The sequence below is a fragment of the Saccoglossus kowalevskii genome, chromosome 4, assembly GCF_978046115.1.
Source record: "Saccoglossus kowalevskii chromosome 4, keSacKowa6.1, whole genome shotgun sequence".
Classification (NCBI taxonomy): Eukaryota; Metazoa; Hemichordata; class Enteropneusta; family Harrimaniidae; genus Saccoglossus; species Saccoglossus kowalevskii.
The window spans coordinates 16,824,677-16,841,380 of record NC_140644.1 but is presented as its reverse complement, the minus strand read 5'-3'; the positions used below and the strand labels follow the sequence as shown (position 1 = coordinate 16,841,380).

Genomic DNA, 16,704 nt, shown 5'->3' with positions numbered 1-16,704 from the left:
TAGAATGGTCTGCCTTCCACTGAAAATCCTTACATTTTCAATGGTGATTTTGTAGACAGAGGACCCAACTCAGTGGAGATAGCACTTCTTTTATTTTCATTTATCTTACTCTATCCAAATGAAGTCTACCTTAACAGAGGGAATCATGAAGATCACATTATGAACTTAAGGTGAGTAAAATAAGATAAACTTATACAGCTGAATAGAAATGATATATTTCCATTTGAGCGTAAACATGTTAGTAAATACAGTAATAAAACAAACACAATGAAGTCTTTAAAAAAGACTGATTATTTTTGTCTTTTTTTAATAAATGACTTTTTTCATTTTCATTTACAATTACCGGGTACCAGTAGTTGTAAGCTGAAGCTGGTGGAAACCATAGACCCTAACCCTTATCTACTGTACCATATTCAATCTATCTAAAACTGAACCCTATCTGCCTAAGCCAAACTCTTTAGTAAATTAAAAACCTGCATTTCTAATATAATAGTTATCATGCCAGAAAACATGACCAGAATGAGAATTACGTAAATCTTCAGTTTGATGAGAATATACTTGTATCTGAATGATTTATTCATTCTAAAATTTATAAGACTTCTTGTTAAAAACCGCAAGTCCGATTGCGTTGATATTACATATATAGGTACTACATGTGGACCTCCCTCAGATTTGTTCATTTCATGATGACATCTTTAATTCTCTAATTTTAGTGAATATTTTTTAATTTTGGTAAAAAGTGATATTTTTGACTTCTTGTTGAAAACCTGTTCCTTTGATACTATACATATTGTTCATTTTCTAATGATATCTTCTGTTCTTTAATTGTAATGTGCATTGCTAACAGCGGAGCTATCCCAGCCGTCAGGCTGCTTGTTCCTTAACATTGTGCTCCATGGAATTGTTCTAAAAATAGTGATTTGGGGAAAATATTAGGACAAAAATACCTCACTGTATCACACAAAAGAATGCTATTTCATGTTGAAATGGGACAATAGCTTCACGATTTTATATAATAAACCAGTGAACATTTTCATGCGATTTATGACCATATTTTCAAAAAGTAGGCTTCTACCTTAAAAAAAACCTTGGTGAATTTACCAGAACTTATTTAAAGGTAACTGAAACTGAAGGTTGATTAGAGGCCTCTTTTCATGGCATTACACTATACTGATGCTATTGGCTTTGCCATGAGTACCATCAGTATAAACACTTGAAGTTTGTGTTTTTACCTACTTTGTTCAGACAGTGGATCTTAAATTGTTTGTAAGTAGTTAATACAAAATAATTGATGGGAATTGGATATTGGTGTCGGATAATTTTCATCTGAGCTTATCAGTATCTGGTGTCTTGTGAACATGATTGGACACACAAATGCAGATAGGCCTCATGGATAATGTATACAGCGGTGAATTGTGTGTAAAAACTGATCAGAAATAATAATTGATAATCAAATTTTTTTCATGGAACTGATCATGCAAAAAAATGACAATATGAGACAGTGTTGGTAATATCTATGATGAACAATGGAAGACAACGACTTTGTAAATTATCAATTAGTTTTGACACACTTTCATATATTTAATAACTGATTTGATGGCTGTTGCTTTGTCCTAACTATGACTGATGACAGTCTGTGGGGTGACTCCCCATCATGACATTGTCAACTATGCTTCCTGCTTGCTTTTGTTTGTAGATTGGAAGACTGATGGTTGCCTGCTGGTTGTTGTATGCATGTGTGGGTGTATATATTAATATGACTAAACTGCATTGTTCAGTCGTTCCTTGTTATATCTGATCTTCAATTGCCAGATGTACGGTATATATATATAGATAGAAACCTAGAGATACATCTGCCTCTGAGGTGTTGACCTTCAAAGTCAACCTTATCAGTGGTTTTGCCTTGCCCATAATTTAGAAGTTGGGTAAGGTATGATTTAAAAATTGTAGATTAATGTTTTAAACTGGAATACCAGTAAATTAATTTAATAATGAATTAACACCAATAAAACAGTTACAATTCTGTTTGACTAAACGATGAGAATATTTAGGAAATAAAGATAGCTGCATCAGTTCTCCACAGAATGATGATAAGAAATATGCTGCCAACTATGAATGAAGTCGTAGATCTATAAAGCCGTTATATTTCTCTATAAAATATTTGCATCCTATGACTGTTTGAGTTGAATTCAAATTTTGCTACTTCCCATACACTGAAAACTGCCGAATTTTTGCTGCTGGGAATTATTGTGATTTGAAGATTTTATTATTGCTGACACACCTGCAATTTTCATGGGTGCAGAATTTTATGATTTTCACTAATTTTCTAGACAATTTGTCTCATGCAAAATTAAAATCTTTTTACAATATACAAAGCATTATGTATAAAAAAGAAAACTATTTTCAAACTGGAAAAGTTTTATAAATATTAGGATTTGTATCAATTATACTGTGAAATACTACCGGTAGCTGGAATTAATTTTCGCTGAAAAGACTTTTTGGGTGTTTTGTATGGAATTTATTTTCACTAATTTTTTAGTTGAATGTTAAATATAGTAAAAAAAGGTATATTCGCACGATTGTATTTTCACTGAATCATTTCTTCAGCGAAAATAGCAAAAATAAAGTATTTTTATACAGTAATTAATATATCACCAAGCCAAATTGTAAGATATGGAGAAATATAGAAACCTGTTTGAAAATGCAAATTTGTTGACATTGTCTGGTGACTCCAGTGTTTTACAGTATCCTGATGGCATGAACCCATAACGATGATTTTTTACCATTAAAACATAGATAAAATTGATTACAGTATAAAATCATTCAAAAACTGTTGTTTGATGATTCACATACATGCATGTCATTCATATTTAAAGTTTTTATAGAGATACATGTAGAAGGATGTGTTTTCAAGAAAAAAAAAGCAAAATAATCTAAAAAGAAGCCATTTTAAAGCCATTATTTTCTATAAGATTCCGTGTAAACACATTATTCTATGAATAATTTACATCGTGACAGCCCTCATAACACTACATATTATTTTTATAGCATAAGTCACTGAATAACATTTTGAAATATCACAGAATGTTTCTGCCATAGAAACCAATTGTAAACTACTCAAAACACTCATTTTTGGTGGCAATTTGTGGAATACTTAGTTCAGTGACCAGATATTTTTGTTTCAGAATTTTGAACATCAAAGTAACCCAATCCCTTTTGCTGCATTTTGAGAATTTCTGAGTACGTTTTTTAATGGCAGCAAACTACCTTAAGTATATAACAGTAGCAATTAGCTCCTGATAATGAACCCATAAGCATTACGTTTTTATTAGTCCCCGTTCGAACACAGTCCGAAAACGGGGACTTATGTGTGTCTGTGCGTGCGTGTATGTATGTGTGCGTGCGTGCGTGCGTCCGGACCTGTATCTCAGAAATGCCTGGACCAATCACAATCAAACTTCACACATACATCATACATGATATTATACATGTGCACATCAATTTGTTTCAGGATCTGATTCAAGATGGTCGAATGGCGGCCATTTTTGTGCTAAAAATTATCAAAATCAAGCATTTCTCAGCTGTTTACTGATGGATTTTGTTCAAACTTTGTATATACATTAGACATTATAGGACCTTGATGCACATTATTTTGTTTCACGATCTGATTCAAGATGGCCGAATGGGGGCCATTTTTTGTGCTAAAAAATCCTAAAAATCAAGCTGTTTACAGTTGGATTTTGTTCAAACTTTGTATATACATTAGACATTATAGGACCTTGATGCACATTATTTTGTTTCACGATCTGATTCAAGATGGCCGAATGGGGGCCATTTTTTGTGCTAAAAAATCCTAAAAATCAAGCTGTTTACAGTTGGATTTTGTTCAAACTTGGTATATACATTAGACATTATGGGACCTTGATGCAAATAATTTTGTTTTTCAGATAAGATTCAAAATGGCCGACTGGCGGCCATTTTGTTTTAATGAATGTGGCTCTTGTGCCATATCTCTGACTTGCTTTCACTGATTATATTCAAATTTTAAATATTCATTATACATGATGACATATTGGTTTGACAATCCTATTCAAAATGGCCAAATGGTGGCCATTTTTGTGCTAAAAAATCATCAAATATCAAGTTATTCTGGCATTTATGGATGGATTTCGTTCAAACTTGGTACATATATTAGACATTACAGGTTCCTGATGGACATCATTTATTTTTCAGATCGGAATCAAAATGGCTGTCTGGCGGCCATTTTGTTTTAATGAATGGGCTTCTAGACCCATACCTCTGACTTGTTTTGACTGATTATATTCAAATTTTAAATATTCATTATACATCATGTCATAGATAAACAGATATATTGGTTTGACTATCCTATTCAAAATGCCCGAATGGTGGTAATTTTTGTGCTAAAAAATCATCATATATCAAGCATTTCTGGCATTTATGGGTGGATTTCGTTCAAACTTGGTACATACATTAGACGGGTTCCTGATGCACGTCATTTTATTTTTCAGATTGGATTCAAAATGGCTGACTGACGACCATTTTGCTTTAATGATTGGGGTTCTAGAGCCATATCTCTTAAATGCTTTGACTGATTATATTCAAATTTTATATATTCGTTATACATCATGTTATATATGATGCCTGATTATGAATGCTGTTCCAAAGCAATATCTCTCAATATGGACAAGTACTTGTTTGACGATCAGATACAAATGTCAATCATTTTAACGTTAAAAAATCATATTCCTGACATGGTTATATTCCAGCTATATTACTGTAAAAAAAACTATATATCTTAAATTTGATAACTAACGGGGATTTTGCCATGCATGGCTTGTTTAATGTAACTTAAGATCCCTGAAATCCAAATTCCCAATCTGAATAGTTCTATTATGCTCTACATTATGAGCAAATTTTAAGCTATATACATATAATAAGGTGTTAACATATGGCAATAAAGCCTCGTTCACATCAACACTAGTTCTTTCAGATTCAAGACATTCAGTACTATGGGCTGGCGAGCTCAGATGTTCAATGATAATATGCTTGCAATAAGCCAGAATATGGGAATGTGGGATTATGCATGACTGACAGTTATTCAACCAATTGAAGCAAAATTTTACTGAGATATATATTACTAAATTTGTTACGCTGCTGTGCATTTAATGAGGAATGAGGAAATTGCTCAGACATAGCCCATAATTTTTTGGTTGGAAAATTCAATCATCCTGCTGTGCTCTGTTTCTTTATAGGGGTCTAGATTTTCTATTTGCCCTCAATTGACTATCGGTAATACATTCTGTTGAGTGCATTATTGTATCATTTACATTTAATCTTTATTGAAGGGGAATGTACATCGAGTACAGTAGTACGTCTGTCTGCATCAGATTTGAGTTGTTGTTCACACCGTCTTGTTAACTAAATGGCACTGAGCTATGAAAAACATGTAACTGCAGGTACTTTTCCATGCTAATCATGATTTTAGAATTTGTAGGAAAACCTGCGTCAATGTTCTCTGAAAGTTGATGTAAAATTTTTTTAATAAGACCTATAGGCATTGTGAATCTGTATCCATTTGACCCAAAATTGACCATTTCAACTCCAAAAATCTATAGAAAACTAAATATGTGACTGGTTGGTTAGCATGTGATCTTGATCATTCTTTCAGATCACCGATTGTTAAGGCTGTTCATGAATCAGAAGGTCTTTGATTGGTTAAAGTGCCAGATTATGAATATTCAGCAGATCACTGGTTTGTCAAAATGCCTGTAAAACACTTGCTACCTTGATGTCCAGCATGAAATAAATATTTAAATAAAAAAAAACAAGTTTCAAAGTTCAAATTTATTATTTATTGAATTTTAAATAAACTTCCACTCATTTTTTTTAAATACAATCTCAGACGACAAATGTACTGTACTATTAGTTCTATAATAACTTATGGGAGTTCGGACCTATTTATCCTACATTAAATTTGCAGCCTGTCATTGTGGCTTACAATGGTATATCATGAGTTTTCCCTCTGTAATCAGTTTTCAGTTTCACTCGCCAATGTCTTTTTTAAGCGGTGGTCGTACTTTTAAATTAGTGATTGCATATTGGGATACTGACTGTGCCAGAAGATGGATTGTTTGATAATATTTTGTACCCATGGAAATAAAATAAAATTACAGACATTTACAACACAACCATGATTTTTATTAGCATACTAGAAATGTCCACACTTGAAAAGAGAATAGTTTTACAACTATGGTATTCTGTGGATGGCACCTGCATGGCTTCCTATTGTGTCTGATGTTAGTTGGCACAGTTTCACTTTGGGGTAAGTCAGAAAGCCAGAAACAGTTGACTGCGACAGGAAGAGGGTGTGGCCACAACTCAGAATCTTTCTTCAATTGATTTCAGATGATTCATTATTTAAAGCAACAATAGCGGTAACTATCAAACTTTTTTCTCTGTTTGATGAAACATTTCCTTAGTCATTATTATTAGTGTTAATTTGTAATGGCCATTGTCGAAATGTGGACACTAATACATGAACACTATATACATGTACTAACATTGTACGTTAAATCACTTGCAAGTGAAAAAAAATGGCTGCAGGGTTACGTCCAGTTTTCAAGAGGGCGCCCTCTATTCAAATTCAATTTTGTAGGTGAACCTCAAGGATTATGGTACAAGATGACAAATTACCAAGGCCCTAGGTGAAATGTCAATTGCATTGCCGTCTTGAGATGCTAAGCCACTCACTGATGGCGTTTCAATGGTGATTTAATGTATTATTTCCATAGCAGTGTGCTGCATGCATCTGATTTTGTAGTGTTCACGATGTGATTGATTTAACAAAATGACGACTACTTGACCCTTAGTTTTCACATCTCATTTTCTGTGATATTAACCTTGAGTAGGACCACTTTGCCTATGCAACTGTATCTAAAACGATATTCCAGTTAGATTTTTTCATCTTTATTTGATTATATTTAGACAAACAAATGTTCAAAATCACAGCTATTGTCACTTTAATGATTTAAATTTTTTTTTATACGAGATGTTCATTTCACTGCAAAAGAAACAAAAAACATAAATGTATTGATGGGCATTTCACAGGCACTTTAAAATAAGTTTGATAGATGTTCATTGATCAGCAGTTTTTTGATTGGTGATCATGAATATTCTTTAATCTATTCTGCAAATTTAATCTAGCAGGTTTGATTACTGGAAGGGTAAACCTAATGTGATGTGCTTGATAGCTAATACTATTGTAAGAATGATGCATTTTCAGATTGATTACTTGTGTATGCAGGCTTTCATGGTCCCAATCACTATCAATAGCAACCTAAAATGACTCCAATGTACGCCAATTTTAGATATATTGATTGTAGTAACAAGTTGACATTGACACACATAAAGCAATACTGTTGACAAGAAGTGGTGGTGACAGTATATCAATCACCGTCTGTTGCTTGATACCAACTACTAATTTAAATGTCATTGTCAACTACTGTCATGCTGCGTATACTTGTAAAGGCATGAGACAGAGATTAGGAACTTGTAGTTTATGGTCAAAGAGAATTCATTTGGTTCAATAATAATAACTTTATTACACTACTAAAAATCTTCTGAGGGGATTTGTATAATAAAGAACATAAATACAAGGAAATACAAAAGAGATAAAATTGAAAGGGAAAATAAAAGAAAAAATGTCAGTAAAATAAAAAAATAAAAATTAATTACTTTCTGTGGTTTTAAAAATTGTGCTCTTCAAATATTTTTCTAAGGCTATCTTATTCTCCATAATCTTTTGAAATATGGATTTCACATCCATTGTGTAAATATTTTGGTGGGCATTGTGTGTGTCTTGCTTATTGCTTATATGGTGGGTCCATATAACACCAATGGGTGTAAAAAAACCACTTTGTTTACACAAAAGAGACCACATCCCCTTAAAAATAGGATATTTTGTTTTCCTCTTTATTGATTCTTATGTTTATATTGTCTGTTGTTACTTAATCTGGTCGTGTAGGCCCCAATGTTGTGTCCAGTTCCTAAATGCAGTTTTGTTCAGTGAGATCATAGGAAAGTAAAATACTCAACCAATCACCGGGTACTGTAAAATCTGTATTAGAAGCTGCGGCTTCTATTAAAATGGTACAATGCAAAAGAAGGAATGCGGCTTCAATTAGAGCATCTACACATATGAGAAAATGTAAATGTTTGGTACTCAATTGCTCAAAAAGGATGGGTGCGACTTATATTAGAGATGCGGCTTTTAATACAGATTTTACGGTACATCATTTTACTTGGCTTTATTGTACTTAAACATTAAATCATCAAATATGCAACGTGCATCTTACATGGCTATTGAAAACTGGACACTTTTTATACAAGGCATTACAATAAGACAGTGAGAAAATAGAAACGAAATTCCATACATGTTTTATATTGTGAATGTTAAATTTTATGTCACATGAAATGTGTATGTTTGATATTTTGACCTTCTATCAAATCTTGAAAGATTAAACTATTTCTAGTCTTTCCTCACCATACTGCAATCACCATCCAGGTTTTCAAGGACAAATGAAATGTGGAAATGAAATATTTAAGAAGTAATAATCTGTCATATTGAAAATGGAATGTAATCTCGGGGTATTCTATTCAATAAAAAAGCATGAATTTTTTTCTATTGTAGTATCTGTTATTAATTTTCTCCATTGAAATTGAAAGTATAAAATTGTCTACTAATCTTTTTGCGTTATTGAAAACAGACGTCATAATGACATGTACACTTTGTGAGTAGCTGCCAAAAGAAAACTGATCGCTGTCATACTAGACTTGCTGTGCTATGTGTGTGTAAATAATATTAGCTTGGAATGTATTGATTTATGTGTCTAATATAGCTACGAAAATAGTGCATTAACCTTTAAACTAAAAGTCAACATTCCTCACCTTTCTCAAAATATATTTTTTTCAAATGTTTTAACCAAGACATGTAGCAAATGAAAACAATTATAATATGCCCATTATGTCCAAAATTGACAAAATAATTAGAATGCCGGGAACCAGGGAAATCAGCAAACAAATTGTACACAATTGCACATCATTACTGTGCATATACATTGCATTTTGGTAGATAACTTCCCATTGTATATAATGACTAATTATTATTGCTTATTAAACAATATTTTTTTGGCAATTTTATTCATATATATCACAATACATTATAAAATTCATGTCACTCAGTGAAATTTTCAGAAATTAAAAAAATACTTTGACCATAGAAAACAATGCCAAAACAAAGATAAACTGCAAATTTTAAATGAAACAGACTATAATGAAAGAAACAGTAGAATTTGTCATAATTTTTTTTTACAATAATCACCATTATCATGATGTTTATCATGTTACCTGCTTTGATTGTTCGTCATAGCATTAAAACGGGGGAGTCGTCACCTGCACATGCGGCAGATGGCATAGCATGTCATTAAAAACGACCGACTGTAACACAGTCATTAAATGATGTTAGTATAACTTGCCTTATATTACCGGTAATTTATTTATTGTGCGGGATACACCATATTAACATTCCTATTTACAGTTGATGCTAACTGAAATTGAGATATCAGCAAATTAAATCTTTAATAAAAATAATATTTTTCAGGATTTTTATGGTTCTGCTATTTGGTTATTTTCAGATATGGGTTCATCAAGGAAGTCATGAGTAAATACAGAGTAGGTATATATAAAGTAGGTCATCTTTTTATTAACCTAGTTGTATTTCAGTGTCTCTTCCTGTCCGCGTCGTCCATGTTGACCACCCGCCCGTGATACTGTGATGGTTTGTATGATACCCAGTTTTGTATTATTATTCCTACGTGTTTTGTTTGCTTTATGTTTTGTTTATTGTAGATTGACAAAAGCAGTTTGAGGCCAAATGAAAGAGGATATATTTCTGAAACGTTTTTAGAGGTAGGGAAGAGCGCCACCAATCAGACGCTTCTCTCTTCCTCGACCTTTTTTTTTTAATTTTCTCTCCTCTCTCATGTACACCTCAATTCTCTGTTGAAGCTGATGAATCACATTGAATTCATAATGCAAATATTATCTTAACTGAACACTGTAAACTGAACCCTATGTTTGCTGAAAACCTGTCTCAACTGAACTCTATGTAAACTGAACCCTATGTTTACTGAAAACCTGTCTTAACTGAACTCTGTAAACTGAACCCTATGTTTGCTGAAAACCTGTCTCAACTGAAATCTATGTAAACTGAACCCTATGTTTGCTGAAAACCTGTCTTAACTGAACTCTGTGTAAACTGAACCCCATATTTACTGAAAACCTGTCTTAACTGAACTCTGTGTAAACTGAACCCTATGTTTGCTGAAAACCTGTCTTAACTGAACTCTGTGTAAACTGAACCCTATGTTTGCTGAAAACCTGTCTTATCTGAACTCTGTAAACTGAACCCTATATTTACTGAAAACCTGTCTTAACTGAACTCTGTGTAAACTGAACCCTATGTTTGCTGAAAACCTGTCTTAACTGAACTCTGTGTAAACTGAACCCTATGTTTGCTGAAAACCTGTCTTAACTGAACTCTGTATAAACCTGTCTTAACTGAACTCTTAGCAAACTGAACCCTATGTTTGCTGGAAACTTTTCTAAACTGAACTTCGTACAAACTGAATCGTGTGTTTGCTGGAAACTTTTCAAAACTGAACCCTGTGATCTGGAAACCTGTGATTAGTGAGCTCTGTGTGAACTGAAGCCTCTATTTGCTGCATACTTTTCCAAACTGAACCCTGTGTGGTCTGGAAACCTTTCTTAACTGAATCATTGAAACTGGAAACCTTTCTTAACTGAAACCTGTGTAAACCAGTTTAAACTGAATCCTATGTAAACTAGAAGAAATCTGAAGTTAGAAATGAGTGTGATTTATTTTTCCACATCTATCTATCTACTGGAATTGAAGTTGTTAAATTTGATGAGGTGATTCATTCAATCTATGTTTATACTGTTAACCCTCATTGAAGGGTGTAAGATAATTTACAAAAATAATCACTTCAAACTTTACTTTCTTACACACAGAAACATGCAACCAAAGTTGTGAGGTTGTTTGAAGATGTTTTTAGTTGGTTGCCACTAGCAACAATCATTGATGCTAAAATCTTAGTTGTTCACGGTGGCATCTCAGATAAAACAGATCTAACATATATGAAGAATATTGACAGACATAAGGTAAGTAACAATTGAATACAAATGACAACTGTTTTCATATCTGAAAATATGGCGTCCCATATTGCTTGAATATGAAAATTTGTATAAACGAAATTTGTTGTGCTTTACTGTATTAGCTGGTTTCTTGTCTCAAGTGACATCGCATACCAAATCACAAGAGGTTTGTAACTAGTCATGGTACACGGATTTTGATTGGTCCATCAAGTTTATATGTTTTGATTTATTTTCACTTGGTTACCTGATACAAGCTCTTACTTTCACAGGGAGTGGTCATAGAGTAGGATTACCAATTTACTCTCAAATGTTGTAGGGTTATATAAAATTGTTTTGTTATCACTTTGCACAAAAATAGCAATAAAAGGTAGAACAATAACGTATAAAGTGTAAGCAGGGAGACTGAGTGGGCGTGACGTTTTTGCAGTATTACAGACAGGTTTACATAGGATGGAAATTGGAATGTTTTCAGTTTACTTCGCAATTCACAATAGACTACAAGAACCTAGAAACTATTTGTACTGCATGAATAATAATGGGTCAGGTATTGCAATTTGTGTCAGTTAATTGTGATTGGTCACTACTACTAAATCCTGGTGGGGATTGATCTCTACTATTAATGCCTGGTGGGGATTGGTCACTACTATTAATGCCTGGTGGTGATTAGTCACTACTATTAAAGCCTGATGGTGATTGGTCACTACTATTAAACCCAGGTGGTGATTGATCTCTACTATTAAAGCCTGATGGTGATTGGTCACTACTTTTAAAACCTGGTGGGGATTGGTCACTACTATTAAAGCCTGGTGGGGATTGATCTCTACTATTAATGCCTGGTTGGGATTGGTCACTACTATTAAGGGCTGGTGGGGATTGGTCACTACTATTAAAGCCTGATGGTGATTGGTCACTACTATTAAACCCAGGTGGTGATTGATCTCTACTATTAAAACCTGGTGGGGATTGGTCACTACTATTAAAGCCTGGTGGGGATTGATCTCTACTATTAAAACCTGGTGGGGATTGGTCACTACTATTAAAACCTGGTGGGGATTGGTCACTAGTATTAATGCCTGGCAGGGATTGGTCACTACTATTAAATCATGGGGTGATTAGTCACTACTAGTAAATCCTGGTGGTGATTGGTCACTACTATTAAAGTCTAGTGGTGATTGGTCACTACTTTTAAAGCCTGGTGCTGATTAGTCACTACTATTAAAGCCTGGTGGTGATTAGTCACTACTATTAAAACCTGGTGGGGATTAGTCACTACTATTAAAACCTGGTGCTGATTGGTCACTATTATTAAAACCTGGTGCTGATTAGTCACTACTATTAAAGCCTGGTGGTGATTAGTCACTACTATTAAAACCTGGTGCTGATTGGTCACTATTATTAAATCCTGGTGGGGATTGGTCACTACTTTTAAAGCCTGGTGCTGATTAGTCACTACTATTAAAGCCCGGTGGTGATTAGTCACTACTATTAAAACCTGGTGGGGATTGGTCACTACTGTTAAAGCCTGGTGGGGATTGGTCACTACTGTTAAAGCCTGGTGGGGATTGGTCACTACTATTAAAACCTGGTGCTGATTGGTCACTATTTTTAAAACCTGGTGGTGATTGGTCACTACTGTTAAAGCCTGGTGGTGATTGGTCACTACTATTAAAGCCTGGTGGTGATTGGTCACTACTATTAAAACCTGGTGCTGATTGGTCACTATTATTAAATCCTGGTGGAGATTGGTCACTACTTTTAAAGTCTGGTGCTGATTAGTCACTACTATTAAAGCCTGGTGGTGATTAGTCACTACTATTAAAACCTGGTGGGGATTGGTCACTACTGTTAAAGTCTGGTGGGGATTGGTCACTACTATTAAAGCCTGGTGCTGATTAGTCACTACTATTAAAGCCTGGTGGTGATTAGACACTACTATTAAAACCTGGTGGGGATTGGTCACTACTTTTAAAGCCTGGTGCTGATTAGTCACTACTATTAAAGCCTGGTGGTGATTAGTCACTACTATTAAAACCTGGTGGGGATTGGTCACTACTGTTAAAGCCTGGTGCTGATTGGTCACTACTATTAAAACCTGGTGGGGATTGGTCACTACTGTTAAAGCCTGGTGGTGATTGGTCACTAATGTTAAAGCCTGGTGGTGATTAGTCACTACTATTAAAGCCTGGTGGGGATTGGTCACTACTGTTAAAGCCTGGTGCTGATTGGTCACTACTATTAAAACCTGGTGGGGATTGGTCACTACTGTTAAAGCCTGGTGCTGATTGGTCACTACCTTAAAACCTGGTGGGGATTGGTCACTACTGTTAAAGCCTGGTGGTGATTGGTCACTACTGTTAAAGCCTGGTGGTGATTGGTCACTACTATTAAAACCTGGTGGGGATTGGTCACTACTGTTAAAGCCTGGTGGGGATTGGTCACTAATGTTAAAGCCTGGTGGTGATTGATCACTACTCTTAAAGCCTGATGATGATTGGTCACTACTATTAAAACCTGGTGGGGATTGGTCACTACTTTTAAAGCCTGGTGGGGATTGGTCACTACTATTAAAGCCTGGTGGGGATTGGTCACTACTTTTAAAGCCTGGTGGGGGATTGGTCACTACTTTTAAAGCCTGGTGGGGATTGGTCACTAATGTTAAAGCCTGGTGGTGATTGGTCACTACTGTTAAAGCCTGGTCGTGATTAGTCACTACTATTAAAGCCTGGTGGGGATTGGTCACTACTTTTAAAGCCTGGTGGTGATTGGTCACTACTATTAAAACCTGGTGGTGATTGGTCACTACTTTTAAAGCCTGGTGGGGATTGGTCACTAATGTTAAAGCCTAGTGGTGATTGGTCACTAATGTTAAAGCCTGGTGGTGATTGGTCACTACTGTTAAAGCCTGGTGGTGATTGGTCACTACTGTTAAAGCCTGGTGGTGATTGGTCACTACTGTTAAAGCCTGGTGGTGATTAGTCACTACTATTAAAGCCTGGTGGGGATTGGTCACTACTTTTAAAGCCTGGTGGGGATTGGTCACTACTATTAAAGCCTGGTGGGGATTGGTCACTACTTTTAAAGCCTGGTGGGGATTGGTCACTACTTTTAAAGCCTGGTGGTGATTGGTTACTACTTTTAAAGCCTGGTGCTGATTAGTCACTACTATTAAAGCCTGGTGGGGATTGGTCACTACTATTAAAGACTGGTGGTGATTGGTCACTACTATTAAAGCCTTATAGTGATTGGTCACTAGTATTAAAACCTGGTGGGGATTGGTCACTACTTTTAAAGCCATGGTAGTGATTGGTGAAACTAATTGTCACATTTGTGCCATTATTTGCAGTATTTATCGGCTCTTAGACCTCCTGTGGATGAGTCAGTAGAGCAAATAGACCCAGACTCTCCAGAGGCAGATGATGAAGAACCGAGAGGTAGAGTGGATGTCCAAGAATGGAGACAGGTATATAGACACATTACATATCAACAACTCTATTGGTAACCATTCATTTATTCTTTCTGTCATGTTTTATGGGCTTTATTATTTTTATTAAAATTTAATAAAGGAAACAAAAAAGATTTGCCAACAATGTCAGGAGTGATAGTTCATTGCAATAATTCTTTGCATCAGATACTGAATATTCCTTTTGTTTGCTCAGATCCTGGACATCCTATGGAGTGATCCCAAAAACCAAGAAGGATGCAGACCAAACACCTTCCGTGGAGGTGGAAGTTATTTTGGTCCGGACATAACCAAAAAAGTATTAGCTAAACATAATTTAGATTTACTAGTGAGATCACATGAATGCAAGCATGAAGGCTATGAATATACACACAATGATCAAGTAAGATATGACATAATTTTTATGATACCCTCATTATGAAGAAATAAAGTTGATATGAAAGCGGGAAATTGCCACCTATGCATGAGCCTATGTGTTTTTAGCATGCATTGCAATCATATATTTAAGATTCAATTCTCTCATGTGAGCAGGTGACAACCACAGTCAGCTGGCGCACTCGGGATAATAAAATAAATGCGATATTTACTATATGGGGGCCGCCATCTTGAATATGGCATAAAACTAAATTAGCAAGTGGTGACGACCCTTTACTTTTACCCTTTGAGTGCCAAATTTGGGTACATTTGTTCACATTTTCTGTTGTTTTCACTGAATTCAATCTTAATTTTGGGACCAAACGAACAAAATGTTACCTTGCTTCTATTTTTTGATAAAAGTTTTAAACAGAATTATTTGTGGATGGTACCTGAAATTGACTTTGGCGCTCAAAAAGTTAAAGCAACTCTGCCTCATCAAAACTATGCACGTACATATTCTACTGTTCTTGTAATTATTCTTCTATTCTCTGCTTGGTCTTTACCTTGTTCTACATGCTTTACACAGTTCAAAACAATGACATCACATGACACATAATTTTGACAATTTGGATTTCCTGGCTTGGCTGTAAATATGCAACTGTCTCTTATCGCATCTCTAAAAACTGGCTGCTATCTTTATATAAACATTCATTGTTATATAAGCTTCCCCTATTTACATGTGCTGTTCTGACAACACTGTCCCTTGGGTGGGAGTGACATGCATATTCAATATAACTGAATATGAGTTAAACATTTTTTGATTTTGAATTTTGATATCTTGTGCATTTTTGGCTTGATGTCCTAAAAATTGATGTACATTATAATTTCGCTGGCCTAAAATAAGTAACCTAATTCTGGACTGCAGAATAAGGATATAGTGTTTTTTGGTAAAATGTGCAATAGCAGGTTCAACTGATGGAAAATAGGTAATCAAATTGTATGGTACATCAGATTTTAGAAAATTAGGTGGGTAATATGTCATTTAAAATATGCCTTTTGCTTTTGTGCTAAATCAAGTGAAAAACGACACCCAGTTGCATAGCACATACATTATGTACTAGCACCACATGAGCCATGGGATATACATTCCTCTTCTTTTGTTTTTATGATTGAATAAGTAGAGGGCGGTATTGGACAATGTGGATTGAAGTGTAACATATTTCTGATTGGTTCTAATCTTATGGTTTCCTCTCTTCACAGGTGTTGACAGTATTTTCTGCATCAAATTATTATGAACTTGGCAGCAATAAAGGAGCCTATGTCAAATTAGACACTGACCTCAAACCTCGCTTTGTTCAGTACAGTGCAACTAAAATAACTAGGAAGCTGACGGCAAAACAAAGGTAAATTGTATAGAAGTATAGAAAGGCAAAATATAAATGAGAATAAACAAAATCTACAAGTAACTGTTGCAAGAGATTCTGTGAGGAATCTGTATTTTGTTAACTTTTTAGCTCTGAAGTCGAGCAGAGCTTATAGTATTACTGATTGTCTGTCGGCACTCGTGGCCGCCGTCGCCAACTTTACATTTTCGACTTCTTCCTAAAAACCACAAACTGTATAGCTGTGAAACT

General features: G+C 34.8%; 1 protein-coding gene across 3 annotated transcripts in view; it reads left to right on the top strand.

The window, feature by feature from the left end:
* Positions 1-16,704, top strand: part of LOC102804016 (serine/threonine-protein phosphatase with EF-hands pef-1-like) — a 91,194-nt gene that overhangs the window by 63,080 nt on the left and 11,410 nt on the right. For 2 of the 3 annotated variants that reach the window (XM_085497870.1, XM_085497869.1), the window contains 7 exons: positions 4-170; positions 9,714-9,750; positions 9,928-9,987; positions 11,110-11,259; positions 14,597-14,713; positions 14,910-15,095; positions 16,331-16,473. In XM_085497870.1, the coding sequence (XP_085353996.1) occupies positions 4-170; positions 9,714-9,750; positions 9,928-9,987; positions 11,110-11,259; positions 14,597-14,713; positions 14,910-15,095; positions 16,331-16,473 (860 nt within the window). Of the gene's footprint in view, positions 1-3; positions 171-9,713; positions 9,766-9,927; positions 9,988-11,109; positions 11,260-14,596; positions 14,714-14,909; positions 15,096-16,330; positions 16,474-16,704 lie in introns of all 3 variants that reach the window. The other variant, XM_085497871.1, reaches the window with a different exon arrangement.